Source organism: Dysidea avara, chromosome 2 (assembly GCF_963678975.1).
Source record: "Dysidea avara chromosome 2, odDysAvar1.4, whole genome shotgun sequence".
NCBI classification, from domain to species: Eukaryota; Metazoa; Porifera; class Demospongiae; order Dictyoceratida; family Dysideidae; genus Dysidea; species Dysidea avara.
In genome coordinates, this window is record NC_089273.1 from 20,796,422 (window position 1) to 20,820,508 (window position 24,087).

A 24,087-nucleotide genomic window follows, 5' to 3' on the forward strand; every position below is an offset into this window, starting at 1 on the left:
CAGTAGCGGATTAAAAGTGAAGTGTCCGGAATACCCAGCTGTCCGGAAACCCTCTTACTTACCTTACTGGGCGTTATATAGAATTACACGTATGGTCAAGTCATCAGCACGAATGGGCACAACGATTATACGTTTGTGCCTTCGTTCACAGGCGAATCGATCCCCGGTTAGTTTATGTCTCTAGGCCTCGTAGTTTTCTTAAACATATTTATTATTTATTTATGACATAATTTTAACCGTGTTTTGTATTATTCTTAGTACTTGGTTGTATAATTATGACATAGTTTTAACCGCATTTTGTATTATCTTTAGTACTGGACACAACTGAAACAACAATAATTGGGACAATTAAAAGTCCCTAGGGCCACTTACAAGGCCCAATTTCGGGGAAGCATCAGATGATCTGTAAGAGATGGAACGGCTTCCCTGGATGCACATACTGTAGTTGCAGATCTTAAAAGAGAAAAAGGCAACAAGTAACGAAGCCACGCAAGAGTGCTGCTGTAGGTCATGGTGTTACGTTTGGAAAGTAATTCAGCTAAACGGCGATAAAAAGTGACTTCTTCCTTGCCCATACCCCCAGTTGTTGAGAAAACTAAAGAAGTGAAAGATACCATCTCCACTTCACGGACACACTCACCATTCTCCCTCTTCTTCTGTTGCTCATGACGTCTATATACAGATGTAATAGAAGTATTGCGGTAGCTCTGTGCATTTGGATGAAACACCCTTATGTCAAAAAAGGTACTTTGCTGCCGCCCCCAAAATCCACGAGCGTGAATATCGGCTCTGGCATCATCTTGTCAGTTGGCAGACTGAGGAGTAATTACTTCTCCACTGAAAGATTGAAGAGGTGGTTCGATGGCTACGTCATTACAAACCTTAGACAGTAACTCAGCTGTGATGTCACGCAAATCATTATGACGTATGAATGTTAAGCCACCATGCCGACATATCATGGAATGACCAGTAGAAAAATTGGCACCGCAAACACAGTGACTAGTAATTTCCAATCATAACGCAGGTGGAGTGCATCCCAGAACTCCTGTTTAGTTAGATGGAAACCTTGATCTTGTAGTGGCAGTAGCATTATCTTTAGTACTTGGTTGTATAATTAGTAGTGCAGAATTTTTTTGCAAAGGCCCATGGGCAAACAGACTTGCTTGAAATAGTATTGCCAAATATAGTACCAGGAGACTTAGAATCAAAGGATCAGGTGGTTGCAAACGAATTTGAACCATTGAGTTACCGCTGTCAAGCTGTTATGAAAGAACAGTGAGGCTGGCTTTTGGGTGATATTTTTGCACAAGAAAACAATAGCTATAATAATAATAATGTTTAGTGCTATTCCATATAATAATATACTCAGTTCAGTTACTCAGTTCATACATCCTATCCTCACTATTATAATATGTTATAGTTGTATCCTGTTACGAGGGTAATATCATTGTTATTACACGAGTCCGAGGTGGAGCCGAAGACGAGTGTAATAACAATGATATCATCTGAGTGTACAGGATATAACTATTTTATATCCCAGTGCGTAGGAGTGTGCAGAAGTTTACGGATAGTAAATTAAGTTCCAGTTTGAGTTCCTGTCACTGTGCTCAAGATTTTGTCCGAATTGTGTGGAGATTCAACTTCGTAGCTACAAGAGAAACCCTGTAGCAAAGGGTGGTGTTATGAAGCAGCAGTTCCAGGTACGATTGGCCTTCGTCAGAAGTTAGTATGGTGGTGCTTGGGTGGTGTCGCGTGGCATACAAGAGGACAAAAGACCAACAAGTGGCTACCATAGTCCGAGATAGAACGATGAAGCTAGAGGTTATCGAAAGAAGTTAGTTCTTCACCATAGTAACCGTTGGGATGATTGCTGGAGCGAAAATCAGCACAGACTGTTCTTGATATTATTGTATTGATAACTTGTAGTGATACTGTGTAGGGATTAACTGTTTTCTTGTATAGATTTAGCAGGTAGGTATAAACTGGGGACCTGGGACCAGGGGACCCACGAGGATCCAGCTCTTTTTGGAATTTTATACACTTCACTATATTCTATACTTGTACTAGGTAGCTTCCACTACAAGTAGTCTTGCATGGCCAATCCACTTTTTCCCCTTCACGGTGTCTAGTCACACGATGTTTAGCTATACCAATTAGAAATTAATTACAAGCGTCTCTGAAAAAGTGCCTAGCATCGCCTGCTGCACAATGAGCATGCCAGTCTATTATGTCGCCTAGTACTAACATTGCGCAGACAAATATTCCAGGGAAATAACAATTACTAGCTACTATAAGCGGCAAGATTCAGCCTGGGACTTGACAACCGAGCCTCATACAACACGGTGCATTTGCACAATGTTTTAAAACTTTAGTAGCTAGGTGACATAATAGACTAGTATGCTCATTGTGCAGCAGGCAAGTCACAAGTGTTAATGCAGTCAGCTTCAGACACTTTTCTGTTTTTTCAGAGATGCTTATAATTTCTAATTAGTATAAACATCATGTGACTAGACAGCCGTGACAGGGAAAAAGTGGATTAACCATGCAAAACTACTTGCAGAGGTACCTAGTACAAATATGAAATATAGTGAAGTGTACAAAATTCAAACAAGAGCTGGATCCTCGTGGTTCCTTAGGTCCCCTGGTCCACTGTTTATACCTACCCAGATTTAGCAGGTTTAAGTGCTGTACTGGTGTGTTTTGTATCAATATTTTCTTATTTGGCTCTCTGTTCCATTAGTAAACAATACCATTCGCAGTTATTATGATGTCACGAACAAGACTGAGTGGCTCCGCAACAGGATGATAAGTTAGTTATCACTGGGTGATAAGTTAGTTATCACCCATATCGTACATTAGCAGCACCACTCTGTCTAGCTTTATGGTAGTTATAACCCAGCATAGCACTTTGACACTCTCACGCACTGAGATTTAAGTAGTATTATCCCATACTGTATGAAAAATCAGTATGAAGTGATACTTTTCATAGTATATATACTACAAGATGGGTAAATTAGATGATCTTATTGTTTTTCCAGTGGTTTAGGAAGGTTTCTGTTTTATAACAGTGGGGTTTCTTCTGCTGAAATGTGATCATTCAGCTGTTAACTTGTAATAAATAGTACCACACTTAGTGACATCATTTAGATCAGTGACAATCAGATTGTGTGTATCAGCAACTATCTGGCTGTCTGCAGTTTATCATTAATACTGTATTGCTACCTGTATATACGGTACTGCCCAAGCGCAATGTTGTACTCGCTTGCACAAGCAACTTTACTCGAGATTTTAAAAAATCGCTAATTAAGGGGCATGGCAACTGTTTCACTCGCAAAACAGCGTGGCAGTTGTTTCACTCATGAGAATTGCATCCAAAACAGTTGCCATACCCCTTAATTAGCAATTTTTATATTCTCAAGCAAAGTTGCGTGTGTGAGCGAGTGAGACGTTGCGCTTGGGCGGTACCGTATATATACTTGTATTATAGTACAGGTATTCACCTAATAGTAGACAACTACACTATAGCTGTGCTCCTGATAACGGTCGGATAATGGACAAATTCCGGACAAATTAGCCAATGTCTGAATGTTATCCAATGTCTGAATGTCTGAATGTATTTAGCAGGACATAATGTTCTATCAAAGGAGTCCAAAAAGCCCAAGTTGTGGATATTTGGTTTACTGTTTACTTTACTACTAATAGCTGTCTTTTGGTTGATGGGAGATTAAACTATTCATGCCACCCAAGAGAGTGACCACTAATGTACCAATGCCAACCCCTCAGCTGTACAGAAACCTCACAGAAGTCTCACAAAATCACTTGTAATAGTGTTTCAGCACATAAAAGAATGTCTATCCTCAGTACAACAAAGGGAATGCCTACAGCCAGACATCAGAGAATACTTACTACAGGCAGTGTTATAGGTCACTTGTGTCCATGCAAAGTACAACTTTGTCTGGATTTTTCAGGACATTTTGTCCTGGCGCTTAAGAATTCTTATCGGGAACACTGCTATAGAATTGAATGCTTATGAATGTTAACAGTCTGATAGCAACTGTGTATTGTGTATATAATAGTAGCTTAATTTTTTCATGGGAAATGGTATTATATAGTGATAACACACTTACGAGAGATATACTATTTACATGATTCCCAAGTGTGGTACCTGAAGGTAGAGTACACTATATTTCAGTAATATCCATGTTACTTTTATTATCAGTATGACACACTTATGTATATAGTATATGTACGTAGATCAAACAATCATTTAAAGGTACCTGGAATTTTCCAGTATATTTGACATTTGAGACTCTTAATTGATGAGATGTGAATTACTTTTAATTACTGAACTGTCTATGAAGGAGGCAAGATTTCATTGACAATCCATTGACAACAGCCCAAACAAATAAGATGAGGATTTTGCAAAGTTATACCATATATGGTAAACTTAGCTACAAACCCTGGTATATCACTTCCCTGTGGTATATCAGCACCAAATTATGATCTTCACCACAGGTGTGTGATATAATCAGCTTTGTAGGTATAAAACTATATAAGGCAATTTTAGTTATTGATTAAATCATTAATATATTTCCTCAATTAATGACCACACTACAGTAGGTACTTTTTCTATAGTACACTATAAACAATATGCTCTGTTCAATAGGGATATAAAATTCTTAAACCCCAGTGCGTGGGAGTATCAAAGCGCCGTGCTGGGTTATAACTACCATACAGCTAGACAGAGCGGCGCTGCTACTGTACGATATATTAGTTATCACCCAGTGATAACTAACTTATCACCCTGATGCGGAGCCACTCAGTCTCTTTCGTGACATCATAATAACCGCAAATGGCCAATGGAACAAAGAGCCAAATAAGGAAATATTGATACAAAACACACCAATACAGCACTTAAAACTAGCTAAACCTTACAAGAAAACTGTTAATCCTTTACACAATAACACTACAAGTTACCAATACCGTGATAGTTTAACAAATGTCAAGAATAGTCCGTGACGATTTTCGCTCCACCAATCACTCCCAATGGCCACTATGGTAAGAACTAACTTCCTCTAGCTTCATCGTTCTATCTCGGACTATGGTAGCCACTTGTTGGGCTTTATTTTTCTCTTGCACACCACGCGACACCACCATACCAATTTTTGACGAAGGTGAATTGTACCTGGAACCGCTGCTTCATAACACCGCCCTTCGCTACAGTTTGTAGGCAGTATGTAAGGTCTCTCTTGTAGCTACAAAGTAGAATCTCCACACAATTTGGACGAAATCTTGAGCACAGTGACAGGAACTCAAACCGGAACTAAATTTACTATCCGTAAACTTCTGCGCACTCCCGCGCACTGGGATATAAAACAGTTATATCCCGTATACTCGGATGATATCATTGTTATTACACTCGTCCTCGGCTCCGCCTCGGACTCGTGTAATAACAATGATATCACCCTCGTACCGGGATATAACTATAACTAATTGTTTTACTGTGATTTAATATCATGCACTACTCCAGCTAGTTTCAGTACTTTTTATGGTCCTTACTCTAATTGAAAATCCAATTTTTTGTGTACTTGTTTGTTAACTTCTTTTTATAAAATACAATTATTATGACTGGTGAATCCACTCATACTGCATCAAAAGAAAGAAATAGCACTGTGCGCCCTAGCTATCAATTATCGTCTGAAAAGTGAATATGTTTAACCTGTTACACAGCATTATGAATCAAGAACTGTTTGAAAAGCACCTCTGCAATCAAAGTAGCCACACAAACAATTTCAGTTACAAAGGGAAACTACTGCCAAATCAACACCTTTTGCTATCAGCTGCAAAGATGACGAAGGAGGACACTGGTAAGTCCATGAAGAATGCATTATATGTACTGCGGTACGTCAAAAGGCACATGTCCGGCTGAAGTGATGTCAAACAGTGAAAAGATCAAACCCATACATAGCCTTAGCCATTATTGAGTTACTCTTGTCTAAAAGCATCAGTCAGTTACTCAGTCTGTCAGTAGAAAATAAATTTTTATAACTTACATAGCAACTTGTTGAAAGCATTTCAGGTCGATCTGAAGGCTTGTTTGAGCTTAGTTTACTTACCTAACCAATACTGCTTCATAATCATCAGGGAAAGGTGAGGATGGTTTATGGGTGACGTTTTATCATGTGCCACGCCCAAACCTTTGTGGTCCTTATTTATAATACAGTACGATATGATGACAGATCTAGAACACACAATGTAGTATTATCAAGATTTGCTGATACAGTGAAACCTCATTTAGTATCCATTTTAATAAGACCACCTTATTATAGTGGTCAACTCTAGCAGGTCCCAACTCTGGTAATTAGAAGGTGTAAATATTGTGATTTCATAAACTATGTTGAAACAGTTGTACTGACCTTATAAGTAATGCAGATCACATGTAACATCAGAGGCCACCCAACATGTATGTGTAATATTATGTAATCTGGTAACTTGAATGGATGCTATTACTGTCTATATAAAGAGAAGTTATTGCCTTAAAACTACTCACTTTAAGTGCAGTACTGTGACAGTATTGTAAAGAGGATAGTGTTGTAAAAGTCACCAGTGGATTTTAGGTGTGTTTTATTGCTTAGTTTGTAACTTGTGCTTAACTACATAGTAACTGAATATGACATGTACTGTAAGAAATATCAGAAATCTTGAGGCAAGTGAGTTCTATGTACATGTATAAATTCATTAGCAAGGCAAGGTCAAAAACTGATTCATGCAGTTGGCTCAGGTAAGAACTTGTAATTACCCATGCAATCTAGAAAGTACCTTGGCAAGTACAACACAAAAGCACTTGTGTATTGTTAAATAGCAGTAATTTTCTATATTTACTGTCCTAAGTATCTTACGTTGTACAGGTACATCAGTGTGTGTAAGTGTATAAATCAAAAAAAAAAGCTGCATATACTATAGACAACTTTATTTACAAGCAATCCAACTTGTATACCCCAGGGAAAACATGTATCTTTACAATCACTTAGAGTGCTTCATCCTGGTGTTTTAAATACTCAATTTGTATAATTGTTATTGCATTAGTGTTGTGTATAACTGAATTAAGTGAACCTCACCTGTTTTTGCAAGTAATTAATTATAATCAGTGAAGTGAAAGTAACAGTGTTAGCAATTTTCAACATATTAACCTACATGTATAAAAGTGTTGATACTATATGAATAATTGGTATTAGGTTTCTTCACTGTATCCTGCCTGCTTCATCCTGCAACATTGGCATTGGCAGAATGTTGATTATTTGGAGCTTTAACTACTTGTTTACATACACCCTGTAGCTATCCCCCAAGCAATCATTCAGACTTGACCTGCAACTCCATTCTAACTAAACACTACTGCTAAATTGTTTCTTCAATAGTGCTGAGACAAAAGTGTATTGGTGAATTACCCCTCTCCCTAGCATACTCTCTGTACCTTTGAAAATGCTGGATGATCCCCTAAATATTAACTGTGAAAACATATGTCAAAACAAGGATATGAATATGGGTTCACACTGTGATACTTGTTTACACACTTTTATTTCTACTTTGTCCAGGTGTACTTCTGCAATGGCTGAGGGAGTAGTATTAGTAAGTTTCTTAAATTTTGTTTGCTAATTACCTAAAATTCCCTGTATACAGCATGAATGCATAGTATAAATATAAACTATGTTGCATGCTTTCACTTTTCAGGCTTGTAAATAGCACTGATACCTGCCCTATTACTACTGTACATGCCATCGTTTTGTACAATATTGTTTTATCCCATATATTCTTATGGAACTATGAAACAAGTAACTTGGTTTACTACTTCTAAATGCCAGGCTCCTGGTACATGTAAATAGTATCCCCTAATATCAGTTTTAATATTTTAAAACTGTAGTGTTATTTAATTTGGCAATCTGATTTTTTTGGTTTTGTATTATCATGCAGTACGATAGTATCATTTTGTATATTGGGGATCATGAAGGTTAGGGCTTTTCTGGCCAAAAATATCACCCTAAAACCAGCCTCACAATACCTTAATGGCATCTTGGCAGTATTGGTTTGGTAAAACCAAGTGCAGTATGACCTGAAACAACTCCAATACGTTGCTATGAAATTTGAAATATAGATTCAAGTGGAACTAATGCTTTCAGACAAGCATAACTCGAGAACGGCTAAGGCTGCCTTTTGACATGTGCCATTGTACGTTCAATGCATGCTTCATGGACTTACCTGTAGGGTTGTACCAATACCGTACCGATATTACAAGTACAGTATCACAAGTTTACAATACAGATATTTCACTCGAGTTGTACCATGAAAAGCACCTTATTGGCCACAGCAACTTAGTTGTCAAATGATAACTAGTATAAGTTAGCCTGGCTTCAAATTCCAGGTCGGCCATATTTTTTTCTTTTTCTGAGTGTTTTTTACACCACTTTTTTTGCTCTGTAATTTTCAGACAAAACAGACTAGATTGGACAAAAACATTTTGTGAACAGTCATGAGTACCAACAAATAAAAGGGATTACATTATTGAACAGCATAATAATTGCAGTAATCAGCCATAGTGATCATGCTGCATACTCTATTATGCTGTAATCCATATCGGTTTGACTTTGAAGTATCAACTAGGCACCGGCCAATTATGCCGGCATAATTTAAAACATATTAGGTGATCAAGCATAATGCCAGCATAATAGGGACGATATTTGAAAATTTAATTAAAATGCGCAATACGCACGTCTGAAAGAAAGCAAATATTCACTGCCAATAGTTATATTAGTGCATTTCATATTTTAAAACATGTAATATAGCTTATTAAGCTGTTGGTTATTCATACTTTGCAGAAATAAGATTGAAATACTCTAATAGAGCAGTCACTTACTCTAATACAGCAGTCAGGAAAAGCTGATATAGTCTAATAAAACAGTCAGTTCTAAAGCATAATCTTAATTTTGAAAGCGTAATTTTGAGCATAATAGGCTTAATTTTTGAGCAATGCTCAAAAGCATAATAGGTAAAATTTTGGGCATAATAGGCTGGAGCCTAGCTATCAACAATGTATATTATATCAGTGCACTAGAAAACCTGTATGGAAATAGGCAATAAATGTTGGATATCTGGTATCAGATGTAAAATGTGGTATCGGTACACTTACCTGTGTCCTTTGCTGACAGTGCAAGGTGTTGATTTGTCGTAGTGCCATGTGATGGCTTCCTTATGTTTGTAACAGGTAAGTTTTCTGTTGTGACTGCAGATCTCCTTCTTGTTTTGTTTGCAATGCTGTGTAACAGGTAGCTGAAAACAAAGCGTGATGGCCACTTCGTTATTAGTATTTCAGTAATCAGTTGATAGTTAGGGCATGTGGTCAGACAAGAAGAATACACCTGGTAATGTGGTATGTGTGGATTCACTTTCATAATGATGTTACGAAAAAGTAAACAAACAAGTACAAAGAAAAATTAGGAGTTTTAAGTTTTATTAGAAATGTAGTGAAACAAGGGAAGTCGCCTACAACTTGAAGATATATGTACTAGTGGTCATTTAATCCCTGTTTCAGGCAAGGGACTGAAGTAGCTATAGGGATTATATCTTCAGTTAGATGACCTCCCCTGTTTCACGACATTTAATTCTTTGATTCTTAAAATTACTAATTTTTTCCTTTTACTTGTTAAATGCGTACAGCGTGTTATTGTAATTCTACATATTTTGTAATTCATTAGTCACCTGGCATATATTAGAAACCTGGCATTTATTAGAAATGTAGGATTTATCTGTTATGACACTGTATACCTCAATGGGGCCTAGAATTAATTAGAGACCTGCCATAATTTGGTAATTGTGTACATTATCAGAAATGTATATCTGTATAGTTGATGTATGGTATAAACCAACTACTACACACAGAATACAAAGTTTAAGTTAACTATTACTAAGAGTTTATAATGTGTTAGGGAGAGTATCGAACTTCGCTATACACAATGAAAAATGAGCCCGTAAAGTAGCCTGCATACCTTTGTGTCGTTGTTGATTGCCCAGATTTTAACACCTTCTTAGTTTGGTCAGGTGGTCCACAGTGAATCCCTATGGCTAAAGCCCATCTGGACGTGTCACTTTCACTATCAGAACTATCGAAGCATGGAATGGCGACCATGATGAAACCTTGAATTAAGACGTCACGCGCGAAGTTGATATCTATGGCTTTCGAGGTTAGTTAGCTGTGTCTCTCTCTTTGTACTGAGTTCCTCAGCACGCTGTGTCATACTTTTACAATGTTCTTTCACTCTGTAGCTTCAGTCTCTCAACTGCATGCACGCGCCCACTGTACTTATAATTAGTCACCAATCAACACAAATCACCAGTTGTTTAAACGATGCCATAGGACTTTACGGGCTCATATTTCACAGGGTATAGCCTAGTTCGAAACTCTCCCTACACCATTATAAACTCTTGCTGTTACTGTATACATTAGTAAGTTGTTTATTTTGAACTATTTATTGTTTATAGTTGGTGAATTTACTCCTGTTACTAAGTGAGTTACATGTGCACTTTGCTTTTACATTCTTGTACTGTACATAGTAAAGTGTGTCATGTCCATACGTATTCACAGCCAAAATGTTATGTGGTAATATAACGAGAAATTCCTAATACCCTAGAACAATTGCATTAACTACTGTAATTAAATTTTTAAAACTTTTGAGACTTAAAATGTGTGTAATAATAATGTGCATTTTATGGTAAATGGTAAACTCTCCTGTTGTGACAAGGAAACATTACAAAGTCAATTTAAATACGTTTTGGGTTTTTACAACCATAATCTTATTAACTTTTTATTTCAAAAAATATTGCATCATCATTGTAATTGCCAATCATAATTTTGTAGGATCACTAATCGTTTTTATAAATGATTATATTTGTTTTTATCATCGTACAGTACGATAGTACTGTATAGTAGGGACATCAAAGGTGTGGGGGCAATATAACCCAAAAACCTGTTACCATTTTTCCTCACAATGACGTGACAGTATTGGATGGGTAAAACCAAGTTCAAAAGTGTCTTCAGATCGACCTGAAACGTTTCTGTCAAGTTGCTACAGATTTTTTTTTTTAATTATTCAACAGAATATTCTACTGCCTGCCTGCCTGCCTGCCTGCCTGCCTGCCTGCCTGCCTGCCTGCCTGCCTGCCTGCCTGCCTGCCTGCCTGCCTGCCTGCCTGCCTGCCTGCCTGCCTGCCTGCCTGCCTGCCTGCCTGCCTGCCTGATGCCTTCAGTCAAGCGTAGCAGAAAACTGGCTACAGCTACAGTCCTAATTCTTTCGCAGAAACGTTTCTAGCTCGCTTAAGAAAAAACCTTTGGTATATTGATAAACATACGATGCTTGCGCTATTGTTATTACCTTTTATTCTTCTTTACCATGGCCATCAGTCAAGGTTCTACCGCTGAATGGTCGCCGGTTGCACCAAACTATTTGAACACAACCATACATGACTCACTGTTGATATCGATCAGTGAGAGCAACTCGCGGCAAACTATATAGCAATGTGTAAGTCAATAAATATAGTTTATTTAGTAACAATATTAAACTGAGTCAGGTCATCCAGGTCCCGCTTTACAGATTATTCAGGTCTGACCCCACGTGCTAAATTAAATGTGGACGTGTTACTGCACATCATAGTGTAGCCCTGCTTCTTTTGTGAGCCACGCCCACTTACGTAAATTACTGTCTGTAGACATATGGTAGCCACGCCCATTCATCAGTCTGTAGGTATGCACGAATCCACGTTCATTATTGTCTGCAGGCTTATGTAGAGCCATGCCCACTGATCAGTTGTTATTGTATGAGTCATAATCTAAGTATAATAGTGCTGTGATTAACTCTTTTAAAATATTGTGACTGGTTTTGTGAAAAGCAGACTATTTAGTGGTCATGAGCCTGCAAAAAAAACTTCACAAACAAGTATAAGAAAAAATTAGGTTGAGTAGGGATATTCACTTCTTATTGTTTTACAGTATTTGGACATTACGTACTGTACTACTCTGATCCAGCTTGTTTCAGTACTTTTTATTGCAGCACTATACACCGTCCCTACTCTAATTTAAAATTCCTAATTTTTCTTATACTTGTAATAATTATAATCATTTTAAAAATCAGTTTTAGTATAAATCTTATTGACACCATTTTAAAAAAACTATTAGTAATAGTTTTTATCGGCCAGCTGTTGGAGCACGCCTGGTTTACTGAAATTGTTTTCATAAAAACGTGTGTATCTACCTATCTATCTACCTACCTACTGTACCTACCTACCTACCTACCTACCTACCTACCTACCTACCTACCTACCTACCTACCTACCTACCTACCTACCTACCTACCTACCTACCTACCTACCTACCTACCTACCTACCTACCTACCTACCTACCTACCTACCTACCTACCTACCTACCTACCTACCTACCTACCTACCTATCTATCTACACTGTATCTATGTTTGTCCGTACACACCCATGTGAGCAAATGGTAAAAAGCAGTCAGCGTATGAAAATTAAACACTAAATGAAACCCTTTTAAAATGTGAGCATAGGCAGGGTTTGCACTGAGGCGGGTTTTATGCCAGTTTGGACTACGGGTATGGTGACTCTCTACAAACTTCATGAACTACCTTCCCATTTGGTTCTTCATGTATTTAACTACCGAAAAAACACCATAGCAGGCCTCTTGGGCTACTAGGAATGCATATCTCTTTGACTTGTAAAGGGGCGTGTACCTATATATGTGAACAAAAATGAAGAGTAACACTGAGGTTTTGTAGAGAGAATTTGTGGGAAAAACACTGTAGACAAACTATAAAACAGTTGAGAAGATACTTCGATCTGTGTGTTGAAAGTGGTTTGTTTGAAATGCGCTTCTTTTACATAACAACGTATGCAAATAAGTCACCAATTACAAAATCCAAAATATTATTACAATTCCAGCTATATAGGGGTTTTTAGAAGTAGCGCAACATAAAAAAAAATCGATACAAAAATGATAGTTTATATTATATAATGATGTAATAAACAATTATTTTTTCATCCTAATGTAATCAATTTTACAATGATATGTAAACTTTTTAACGAACCCTACTGTACTTTTCCCATACCCCCTGTAGTTTTATGCTACATCACTCTTTCATACCTCGTTTATAATCATCTGTATCTTTCCCATAATAAATTACAGTGAAGAAACTAAATACCACATTACATAGTGAGTCCATTGAACTTTAACTAATCATATCAATGCACTACACTATGTAGAAGTTGTGTGGCGATTTAAGATTGACAGAAAACAAAACAGTGTCTGTCATTCAAAACCATTTCCTCAATATCCTGTGGCATAAAACTATACATCACTCAAATCCTTACTCACTGAAAACATAACCTCATCAATGTAATGTGCGGAAATTGCAACTTCGAATTTCCACAAGTTGAATTGATACTATGTTTGTCCCAAATGTAACTACAGGTAAGCTATCTTTTATCTTCAAACACTAGAAGATGAGTATTGTATAGATCATAAGAATTTTGACAGAGTGATGCCAACCTTATTGGACTTACCGTTGTTATTACAAATGGAACGTAAACTTTATCACAAGCAATAAATGGCCTGGCTCTTTGGGGATTAGTAATTGAAGATTGCTTGAGATTCATTTTACATGGTATTACATATGTGATACCTGCCATGTACAGCATATAAAAATCTATTACTGTAGTACTGAGATTAAACACCAGTAGAAACATACTTTAATACTTATGACACTGATCAATTACAAGGTACAGTGCACACAGACAGAGTTCCGAGTTCATAGGTTCAACAGTGTGTTTTGAGGAAGCCAATAATTGGAAGTGTTTAATTAATCTTGAAAATTTCTGTACATGAGTAGGATGGGGAAAGGATCCTATAATGGTGTCATACATTAATTGTACAGAGTAAGCTTTTAGGATAGTATAAAGTAACTTTTCCCAACATAAAATCTTTCCACTGTTTGACAATGGCTTTTAATTAAGCAGAGGAATGTTGCCAAACTAACATTGTGAATGGATAGCTGTGGTGATTATTTCAGTATAAATGTGTCTTTGCACACCTAAGCCTCTTCCAAGTGTGATAATTAATCCAGTTATATCAGATTTCAAGTGATATCTTTTGAAAGTCATAGTAATGCACTAGTGATGTACAATAATGGTTTTGCTATTATATCGATTATCACGACACTTGACATGATACGATAGTAGGGGTGGGCAATATCTTCAAAAACAAATGTCGATAATTTTTTGGCACATTAGCTCCATAACTACTAATATTGCAATATGTCTCTGGCATAACATAACTAATCCATATCAAATGACCTGGCTGTCCAATTTGTTTTCAAATTCCAAGAATGCTGATTTATTACATTGTATGCCTGAACTGTATGATGCTTTTTTTTATACAAGATGTTGCATCATACTTACTAAGGAAACAACAACTATAACACATTGTGCTCATTGCAGTATATCTTGATATCCATATCTCAATATCATTTTTGCACAATGATATCAGTAAAATATTGAATTTCTCGATATTATTGAAATATTGCTCACGATAGTTTTCACAATAGTAGTAAAAATTTAGTAGTAATTTTATTGATCCTATGCCATACTGAAATGTAACAAATGTTAATACAGCAAATGTTGAGACAGAGACACACACACAGAGAGAGCAAACCTTCAGAAGTACAGATCTTTTGAGTTAATTAAATAAACTTATGAGTGCTTTCTTTGTATGAGTATATTGTCAGATAAGAATATCTAATTTGCATTCTCATTAATCACAAGCTTTTATCATATCACGAAAATGGATTACTGTGATACGATTATCAAACTATTGATATTATTGCACATCACTAAAATACACACAGCCTGTTCTTTAGAAGCATACATCAATTTGCTCAGTGATAGTGTGAACATGTGCTATTAAAAGTTTTCTTCATTTCACAGGTACTAGTGCACTGGGTGCTGAATACTATTTGGGATTTATTGCACACTTCACCCACAATCCATCTGTTGTTCTAATTACCATGGAAACACAACCAGTGCAATATTTGATTGAAGCTCCTGAAGCGGGGTATTGTGCAAATGGCACTATAATTCCAAATAGTCAGCATTCTATAAAGCTTCCTGGAAATCTTATTGGAAAATCAAACACGTTTCCTTCTAGGTTTGATGTAGTTCCTAAAGGAATTTACTTAAAAACCAGTAGTGATAGTGTGATGGTGATAGGTCAGAGTACAGCTACTCATACAACTGATACATTTCTTGCAGTGCCAACAAAGGACCTTTGCCATAAGAAATATGTGTACTATCCAGTATCAGTGTCAACATATGTAAGGGCTGATGGCTCAGTGGCAATAGTGGGTACAGAGGACAATACTGTTGTAAACATAACAGTCAGTACATCATCTAACATCAACCTGAATAGTACTTCTGGATGGAGGCGACTTACTCGTCGTACACAATACTCTTATGTTATTAACAGGCTACAAACAGTGTACCTAGCTGCATACATAAGGGATTTGACTGGAACCAAAATAGAAGCTGACAAACCATTATCTGTTTTCAGTGGGCACGAATGTGCATTTATACCTTTTACTACATACAGTTGTGATCATTTGCTTGAACAAGTCCTACCTACTGCTTTATGGGGTACTGTTTACTATGTAGCACCATTAGCTACTAGGCGATCATACACCATTAAGGTAATTGCAGCATCCAGACATACTAATGTTCAAATTTACTGCAATGGAACTCAGTCTAATTATACTATTGGAGTTGGACAATTCATTACCAATGCTTACCGTAACCAAGAGTATTGTGCATTTGTTTCTAACAAGAAGATTTCTGTCACACAGTTTAGTCATGGAACAGCTGAAGATGGTCTAGGTGATCCAATGATGACATTAGTTCCAGCAATTACTGACTACTCCAGTCGTATCATATCTTCTACTATTCATGATCCAATCCATCCTAGTTACAGAGAATTTATTAATGTTGTGGTACTAGCTGACTATTTTCAACCAACCCTGATGTACCTGAATGTAGGTGGAAAGAACCAATCAATGGAATCTTTCAGTTGGACACCAATCACAGTAGACAATTCTACTGAGGCATATGCTGCACTAGTTCCTTTAAATATTGTTGAAGGAATATTTGAAATTGTCCACACCAACAAAGCAGCCATGATGTCTGCTGTAGTATATGGGTTTTATGTCGATCCAGTTGCTCGATCTGAACGATATAACAGAGAAGGTTATGGTCATCCAGCAGGATTTAACATTTTACAGAAATATTTAAGTATGTTGAAAACATGTTAAGTTAGCATGTATGTAATGCGAATATAAATTATTTGACTTTTTAGGCTCTTTTGTGTTTTCTGAACTAACCACTAAACTTAGCATTTATGACATGGTTAATTCGCGAACTATAATGTACAGTGTATGTAACTTATAAACCTCTGTATACTATTTCTTGTGGTTGTGAAGCTTGATGATACATGTACTTATAAACAGCAACAAATACGTACAATTTACATAGAGAATTAATGTTTGTTTACTTGTTTTTAATTCATTTTCAATGCAGAATATGATGGACATTGTGGCACAAAGAATGGAAATAGAGTATCTATTGCTAGTGATTTTATGTGTCATTGTACACCCAATGTTCATAACAATTGTACTCCTGAAATAGAATATTGTTCTCCTAATCCTTGTCTGAATAATGGTACCTGCATAGATAGAAATGATGAGTTCACGTGCATATGCCCTTCAGGATTCACTGGTGATAACTGTGGAATAAATATTAATGATTGTCTTCCAAATCCTTGTGAAAACAATGGAAGTTGTACAGATCTTGTGAATGACTATGCATGTAACTGTGCTGTGGGATATAGAGGCAGAAACTGCACAATAATTGACAGGTGTGCTCCTAATCCATGCCAGAATAATGGGAAATGTTTGAATCTTGCTAATGATTATATTTGTAATTGTACAACTGGATATGCTGGAAAACGCTGTACTGATAAAGTGGTAAATGATCATTGTTCCCCTAGTCCTTGTCAGAATAATGGGACTTGCTGTAACATAGATGATGGCTACTTATGCACCTGTATTGCTGGTTTTACAGGCACAGACTGTAATACTGATGTTAATGACTGTGTGCCTAATCCATGTCGTAATGAGGGAATTTGTGTCGATCTTATTGGAGGTTACGAGTGTAAGTGTGCAGATGGCTATAGTGGGCTTAACTGTGAAGTTTCAGTTAAAAATGATAATGGTTGTTATCTTAATCCATGTCAGAATGAAGGGACGTGCATTACTCATGGAGATAACTATACTTGCCTCTGTGTAGACGATTTTACTGGACGCGACTGTGATTTAAAATGTAAGTATCTTTAATAAGTGTTTGATGATAAATTTTATAATCAATACCGTTATATAGCTCCTGGTAAAAGTGCTGCTACAGGAAATATAGATGGTGATGATGATGACAAGTTTATACCAGGTTAGAATGTGTGCAATAACAGCAATATACATGCAGGACGGAAAATTAATTAATAGCAATAGCCAAACATATATACAGTGTAATGATGGGCTAACGTGTATTTTTTTCCACTGTCACTTAAATCCAGCACGTATTTTTTGGTGTACTGCAGTAGGCACATCATGCCTTTGCCTTATTTGTGTCCTTTGCTTGCAGCACAATGGTGTTTATTCTACAGGTCAAAGGCTTTCTGTGGCACGTCTATAGTTTCTTCTTGAAATATTAATAGTTAATTTTTTGTGATCCTGTCCTTTAGTTATGTTACAATTGGTATCAAATCTTTAATATTTATACAATAAAGAATTCATCTCAAACACTTACAATCTATTTCTAGTCCAGCTAAGATTAGTATGTATGTCTGTATCTGGTGCTTGTTTACATATTTTACTGATTTAGCCAGCGATCTGTATACTTTTGATTTTTAATGTCAATATGCTGCCACTTTATGGCTGAATTTAAAGAGCAGTTCATACAAATTATTAGCCATGTAAGCCCATTGACTCCAATACAAACACATTTGCCTGATTATTGTTACCTCCTTCAAAAAGGTGGTACTTCGCTCACAATACAATTCTGTAGGTGTGTCTCTTGAGTGACTGGCTGGAGCATAGGCGCCATTATTGGAAAACCAAACTTATACACTGTAGCATATGTTATTAATGTTTTAGGAAGTACTCAAAAAAGTAGAACTAGTCTTCTGTGGGATAAATTCCTAATGATTTGGCACAAAAGAAAAAAACCGGATGATTCCAATCCTGGTGACATTTATGATTAAGACAATAACATTTCCCATTAATAGTTCTTGTAGAATTCTAATTACTCTATCTTCCACATACACACAATTACCCATAAAGAACTCTTTCTACAATTTTTGTTAAAGCACACTTAATGGCATTCTGATTATCCCTTGTAAACATCTAGGACTGATACGTATCTCTATCACTTAAGAGTTACCACAGTGTTCTTAATTAATAGACTGTTGTATGGTATTGCATTTTTTATACCTGTGTAGGATTTTTTGTTGGCTTAACATGTGGTATCATCTGTCTTGTAATAACTCTTATGATAATTTGGATGTACAAGAAATTTTACAAGAGCAAATCAAGCAATGGGTCTGCTACTGGAGGTGGTGAGAAAACACAGTAAGACACTTACTTAGACTGCACACAGTAAGACATTTACTTAGACTGCACATGGATAGCATTACAGATAGGGATGTACAAGGAACTATATTTTGATGAATAACAACTCATTTTATCATGATAAACAATATTCTCGATAATGAAATATTGTTACAGAGCACTTTTACAAATACAGTTTTGTGTAATTATAATTGTTTTAGGCAGCATTCCCTGAGAAATTTCCTTTTTCAGCATTACCACAGCTAATTGTGACCTTACTCACAAGAGTAAAATCTGCCTGCTTTTAATAATAATATTACTATTATCTTGAGATATCAGTAATAGAAATTTTATTATCTTTATGACATAGGTATCACGATAACCACATTATTGTTAATATCGCACCGCCCCAATCACAGATGTATCCCTACTTGTAGTTATGTGTTATAATTAACCAGAACAATAACACGCTTTTTATGCATATACGAAGCTCTGTATTCTCTTATCCAAATTAAAATGCTTTTATAGTGGAGCTGCTCGCCAGTAAGGCAGTCCACATACCAATATTGTTCCATCCATTTCTTCTTCTTTTCACGCACAATTTACAACATGCAAAAGTGTTGTATCACTGATCTAAAATTTGTTGCATGTATAAAAATATGAATTTCACTTCTGATATACATTTTTGGTTTGTAGATGGAAGAACCTTTTGGGGGTTTATAAACAATTTTTCTTGTAGGTATGGCAAACAATCAATTTTTTTTATAAATTTAGATTGTGTACTTGTTACCAAAGGGTGTTTCTCACATTGTAACTCCATAACTGTTACTCCGATTGGTTTCTAGCCACAAAAGGCTTGAGTTACTGTACCATAGTTACTGATTTTCAACTTAATTCACTAAAGTAGTTTACTCTGTAGGCGTAACGACATATCAACCTTTTTACGTTGATAACTCAGTAACTGTTTAATTATATTCAAGCAAAATTTGTAGCCAATACATATTTGTCAACTTAACCGTACATTATAAAAATCCATAACAAAAAATATGCTAAAATACCGTATAACGGGAATGATTCGCGGAAAAAACATTCGCGAATTTTGCGATTTTAGGTGCATTCGCGAATTTTTTCTTGCAAAATTTTTCCTACAATTCAAAAGGTTTTATTCATGGATCAGTTGATGAGCATTCATGTAACGAGTGCATAAGCGCAGGGGCGGATCTAGGATTTATAAAAGGGGGGGCTAACTCAAGGTACTAATGTCTTGGATAAAGGTGTGCAAACCATGCTGGAACTAAGGGGGTCTGAGGGCATGCCCCCCCCAGAAAATTTTTGAAAAATAGATGCTAAAATACTGCAATTTGGAGACATTTCCACATAAAATTAATATTTTCTGCCTGTAGATATTTTATATACTGCCTTTAGATTATAGGTATGGCTCTCTGAAGCATTTTGTTAATGGAAAACTTTGGGTAGGTACAGACAACCAAGTACATGATGCACCCTCTCACAATTGCACAACACTGAATAGGTGCATGTTAGAACAATAATGTTGAAAGTGGAAAATTTTGAAATTTGAACAATACAAGATTGAATCTGAGAGTATTTTCAATGGAAATTGTGTGCCTGAATTAAGTATTGCCATACATATTAACTACACAAGTAGATGAATGAAGTCCTTTAAACAGACCAATGCACTTCATTGTATGTATAGGTGAGGCAGATTTGAAAAATTCCGTAACAGAACCAACTACATGTTTTTAGTGAATGTTCTATTAGAGTAGTTAACTGACTGCTCAATTAGAGTATCTCGATCTTGTACACCTCCGATGCTGATCAGGGTCCTTGTTGCATAAACTTTAGCATACTGTAAATCCACTGATAATACCTTGGAAAGATGTTTATAAGGTGGTTTTATGAGTATTTGTATTATTAGTGATCATATAATTATGCTAAGACAAAATTTCATTATAATACTCAGCATATTGATCAAGTAAAGCCTAAATATGAAGGGGGGGGGGGCTTCAGCCCCCAAAGCCCCCCCTGGATCCGCCCCTGAAGCGGGTAGCTACTTGCTAAACTGCTATATATGTGTGACGGTATAACCAGTGAGGCGCAGGACCATAGCGTGTGATTCAAACAGAAGGATACAAACTTCAGTGACAGTGGAAAAATCAGTGCTATAAATAGGGCAAATATAATTGCAGCCCAGCAATTTTCACTGTGCCGGAATAGCGTGTCTTAGCCTAGGTTTTAGTACCACCCCCAAGGCTATAGGCATGCCTATCGTCCGTGTTCATTATTGTGAATGCCTGCTTCTCCAGTGAAACAGCGAGTGGCTACTAGTATGCATGTGTAGTATGCAACTTGTCGAGCGTTCCCTATCCATTGTGGGCACGCCCCCAACAATTAATTATTTTATGCAATAAATCGCGAACATTTTCTCGCGAATGAGGAAATAGTAGATCATTCGCAAATGTTTTCTTCCGCGAATCATTCCCATTATATGGTAGCACCATCTATAAAAACTGGCACCATAAGTTCTGCATACTTTGATTTGAGGGTATCTCTTATGGCTCATCAGAATTTTTGATGAATGGTGATTTGAGTGATGTATAGGAGTTTGTGTCAAGTTTGTGTCAAAAAGGCAGGATAAAGCCTTGTCTCGCCAGATTACTTGTTCAGGTATGTAATAATACGGTGGGAAAACCCTGTTATTTTGTGTGTTTTGCAATGTAATTTTGTATAATAATCAGTTAAGCCCTTACTTCGGGCAGATTCTTTATCAGCATGTGTTACCACGTAGAATAATACCAAGTTTAGTGAATTCAGTTGAGGGTAACACACTGCTTTTGAAGGGTTTTTCCACCCGAGTAATTAAATTCTCCAATAGGAAATTGTATGAGGACACATGACATTATTATTATGTTGTAATGAACAATAAATAAGTGTTACTATGGTAACATTAGAGCATTACTTTGGGTGGAAGTGTATAGAGGCTTTAATTTTTTGTATAGAGATTATGGGTGCTAATGACTGCTTTTTTTTTTGTTACAAGTGTTTTACATAGGGCAAGAAATGACGGCCATAAGGTTTTTCAACCAACCAGTTTGACTAAGCTATGAATACCAAATAGCATGGAATTTATTTTAAGCTGTTTTAGTACATGATTCCTAAGATCTAATAGTAAAACTTGATGTTATGCAAATTTTAATTTTAGATCACTTCGGTTCACAATTCTCAATAGTAAGTTTTGATATAATGCACCTTAAATCTTTCTAGTGCGTGCCACATCTAAAGACAATTGGATAATGCATTTGAGTTTTGTAGCAACTGTGCAAAATGAGAAGGGGAAAAAAAGCAAAAATCAGCCGAGTTTTGAAGGCTTGTATCTTGAAATACATTTGTTTGTGAACTATTGAAAGTGGAGTACATTTCCATGGTAAATATTGTCCTGTTTCATAAAAGTAGCAGAATTACAGTAGTAACAGTTAGGGCTGAGCGATACTGCCATTTTAGTATCACGATCGATACTAAAGCCACTATTCACGATACTGAATAGTTCACGATACTTACAAATAAGTCAATCATAGCTGGTGCCACATAATGTATTGCTCAGCATTCCTCAGCATTCCTGCAGGAAGTCCTTATAGGTGATAGCAAACTAGCCACTATCATCCTTGTTTACAGTAACAGTTATTGTAACACATGCTTTGAGGTTGTTATGGTGTTCACACCTCTCTGCAGGGGAAACTAGATGGGTGGACTTTATCATTTACAAGGATTCTTAGCCAACTACTGCATAACAAATAGATTTTTAATGACAGTAATGTACAGGCATGGTATCACGATAGTTAACAACAAAATATCGCGATATCGATACTTTCAAAATATCGCGATATATCGCTAAAACGGTAGTATCGCTCAGCCCTAGTAACAGTACATATGCATAAAAACCATGTTAATTCCACACAAGTGTGATGGGTCAATTTATTGGGCCGCATCACATTTCCATAGTAAAATATTATCCTGTTTCATAAAAGTAGCAGAATTACAGTAGTAACAGTACATATGCATAAAAATCATGTCAATCCTACACAAGTGGGATGGGCCAGTTTATTGGGCTGCATCACACCCTTCCATCTTAATGCAAGAAAAAATTGTGAATGGATTTCTTACAGTATGTAGTTGCTTGTTAATGTCTGGTTGTAGCAGACTGTTATTGTTAATCTGTGTTGTACACAGGGAAAAGCTGGACAGTTCAGTGATGTTCGAAGAACAATTAGAAATGTCTAGCAAAGATAATGCCACTCTAGTTACTAATGACTTTACTGATCATTAATTATAAACATTATCATCATGTTACATTGAAATGTTGGGTCTTAGAGTTAATCATTTAACCACAATCTGAACATGCAGTTTTTGTTGTTGTTGTAGCATACAGTTTATACCAGTATACATATTGGATGTACTTTGTCTAGATTTCATGCTTTCAAAACCAAAATTGATGTTCATAATTTAGTCACCATTTCTCTTTTAACTTTGTACAACAGTTATTTATGTGATATGATTTGAACATGTGTAGTCATAGAGAAATGCACTGGAACATTGCGATCTGATCATCCACTATTACCTGCTACAGGCAGTCAATTTCATATGCAGATTTTTTTAGGCCACAACTTCCTCCAAAATGTGATGGGAATTTAGTAGCTAGATATTTTAATCAGAAGTATGACTGGCTCCTCCACAAGGAGGGGATTTGCCCCAAATGCCCCATGCTGGATCCACCATTGCTATACCATATGCATATTTTGTACCATACACGTATGGTACGGAAAATCGTACCATCTGAGTATAGCTAATTATAACCTGTATGCATATAATATCAAGCAGAAGGTTTTTGCACTGCCGTACCTATTGACTATGCCGGATGGCACTCTGCTTTCATTTCTTTTTGAAGAAGGAGAGGGAAGGGGCTAGTCTTGCTTAGTGGTTTCTGTTCAGTGAAGAACAATATACTCTATCATATTTGATCTGATTAGCTATTCTATTCTCTAGAGCTGAGATGCATTTTGCTTTACTGTAATTAAGATATAATTTGCTTACAATTGTTAATTGTTAGTCAAGTGTTAATTTGCTGGTATACTGTATGTTCTTTAGAATAGTTGAGTTACAATGTAATCGAATTTGCGAAAAGGTACATTTACCACACATTTTAGTATTATTATTAATAATCGATTACATTGTAACTCAACTATTCTAAAGAACATACAGTATACCAGCAAATTAACACTTGACTAACAATTAACAATTGTAAGCATTTTATTAAT

The 24,087-nt window shown here is 36.3% G+C and overlaps 1 protein-coding gene across 4 annotated transcripts in view; it reads left to right on the forward strand.

Moving 5' to 3' along the window:
* The window catches only part of LOC136246812 (uncharacterized), a 62,263-nt gene extending 38,910 nt beyond the window's left edge, over positions 1-23,353 (forward strand). The window contains exons 1-8 of one of the 4 annotated variants that reach the window (XM_066038376.1): positions 5,579-6,781; positions 7,593-7,626; positions 10,531-10,555; positions 15,039-16,391; positions 16,677-17,477; positions 17,535-17,597; positions 18,649-18,778; positions 23,003-23,353. In XM_066038376.1, coding sequence (XP_065894448.1) covers positions 6,720-6,781; positions 7,593-7,626; positions 10,531-10,555; positions 15,039-16,391; positions 16,677-17,477; positions 17,535-17,597; positions 18,649-18,778; positions 23,003-23,099 — 2,565 coding nt within the window. In that variant the 5' untranslated portion in view covers positions 5,579-6,719 and the 3' untranslated portion in view covers positions 23,100-23,353. Of the gene's footprint in view, positions 1-5,578; positions 6,782-6,823; positions 7,627-10,530; positions 10,556-15,038; positions 16,392-16,676; positions 17,478-17,534; positions 17,598-18,648; positions 18,779-23,002 lie in introns of those variants that run through there. The other 3 variants (XM_066038377.1, XM_066038378.1, XM_066038375.1) reach the window with 3 other exon arrangements.
* The last annotated feature ends 734 nt before the right edge of the window (positions 23,354-24,087 follow it).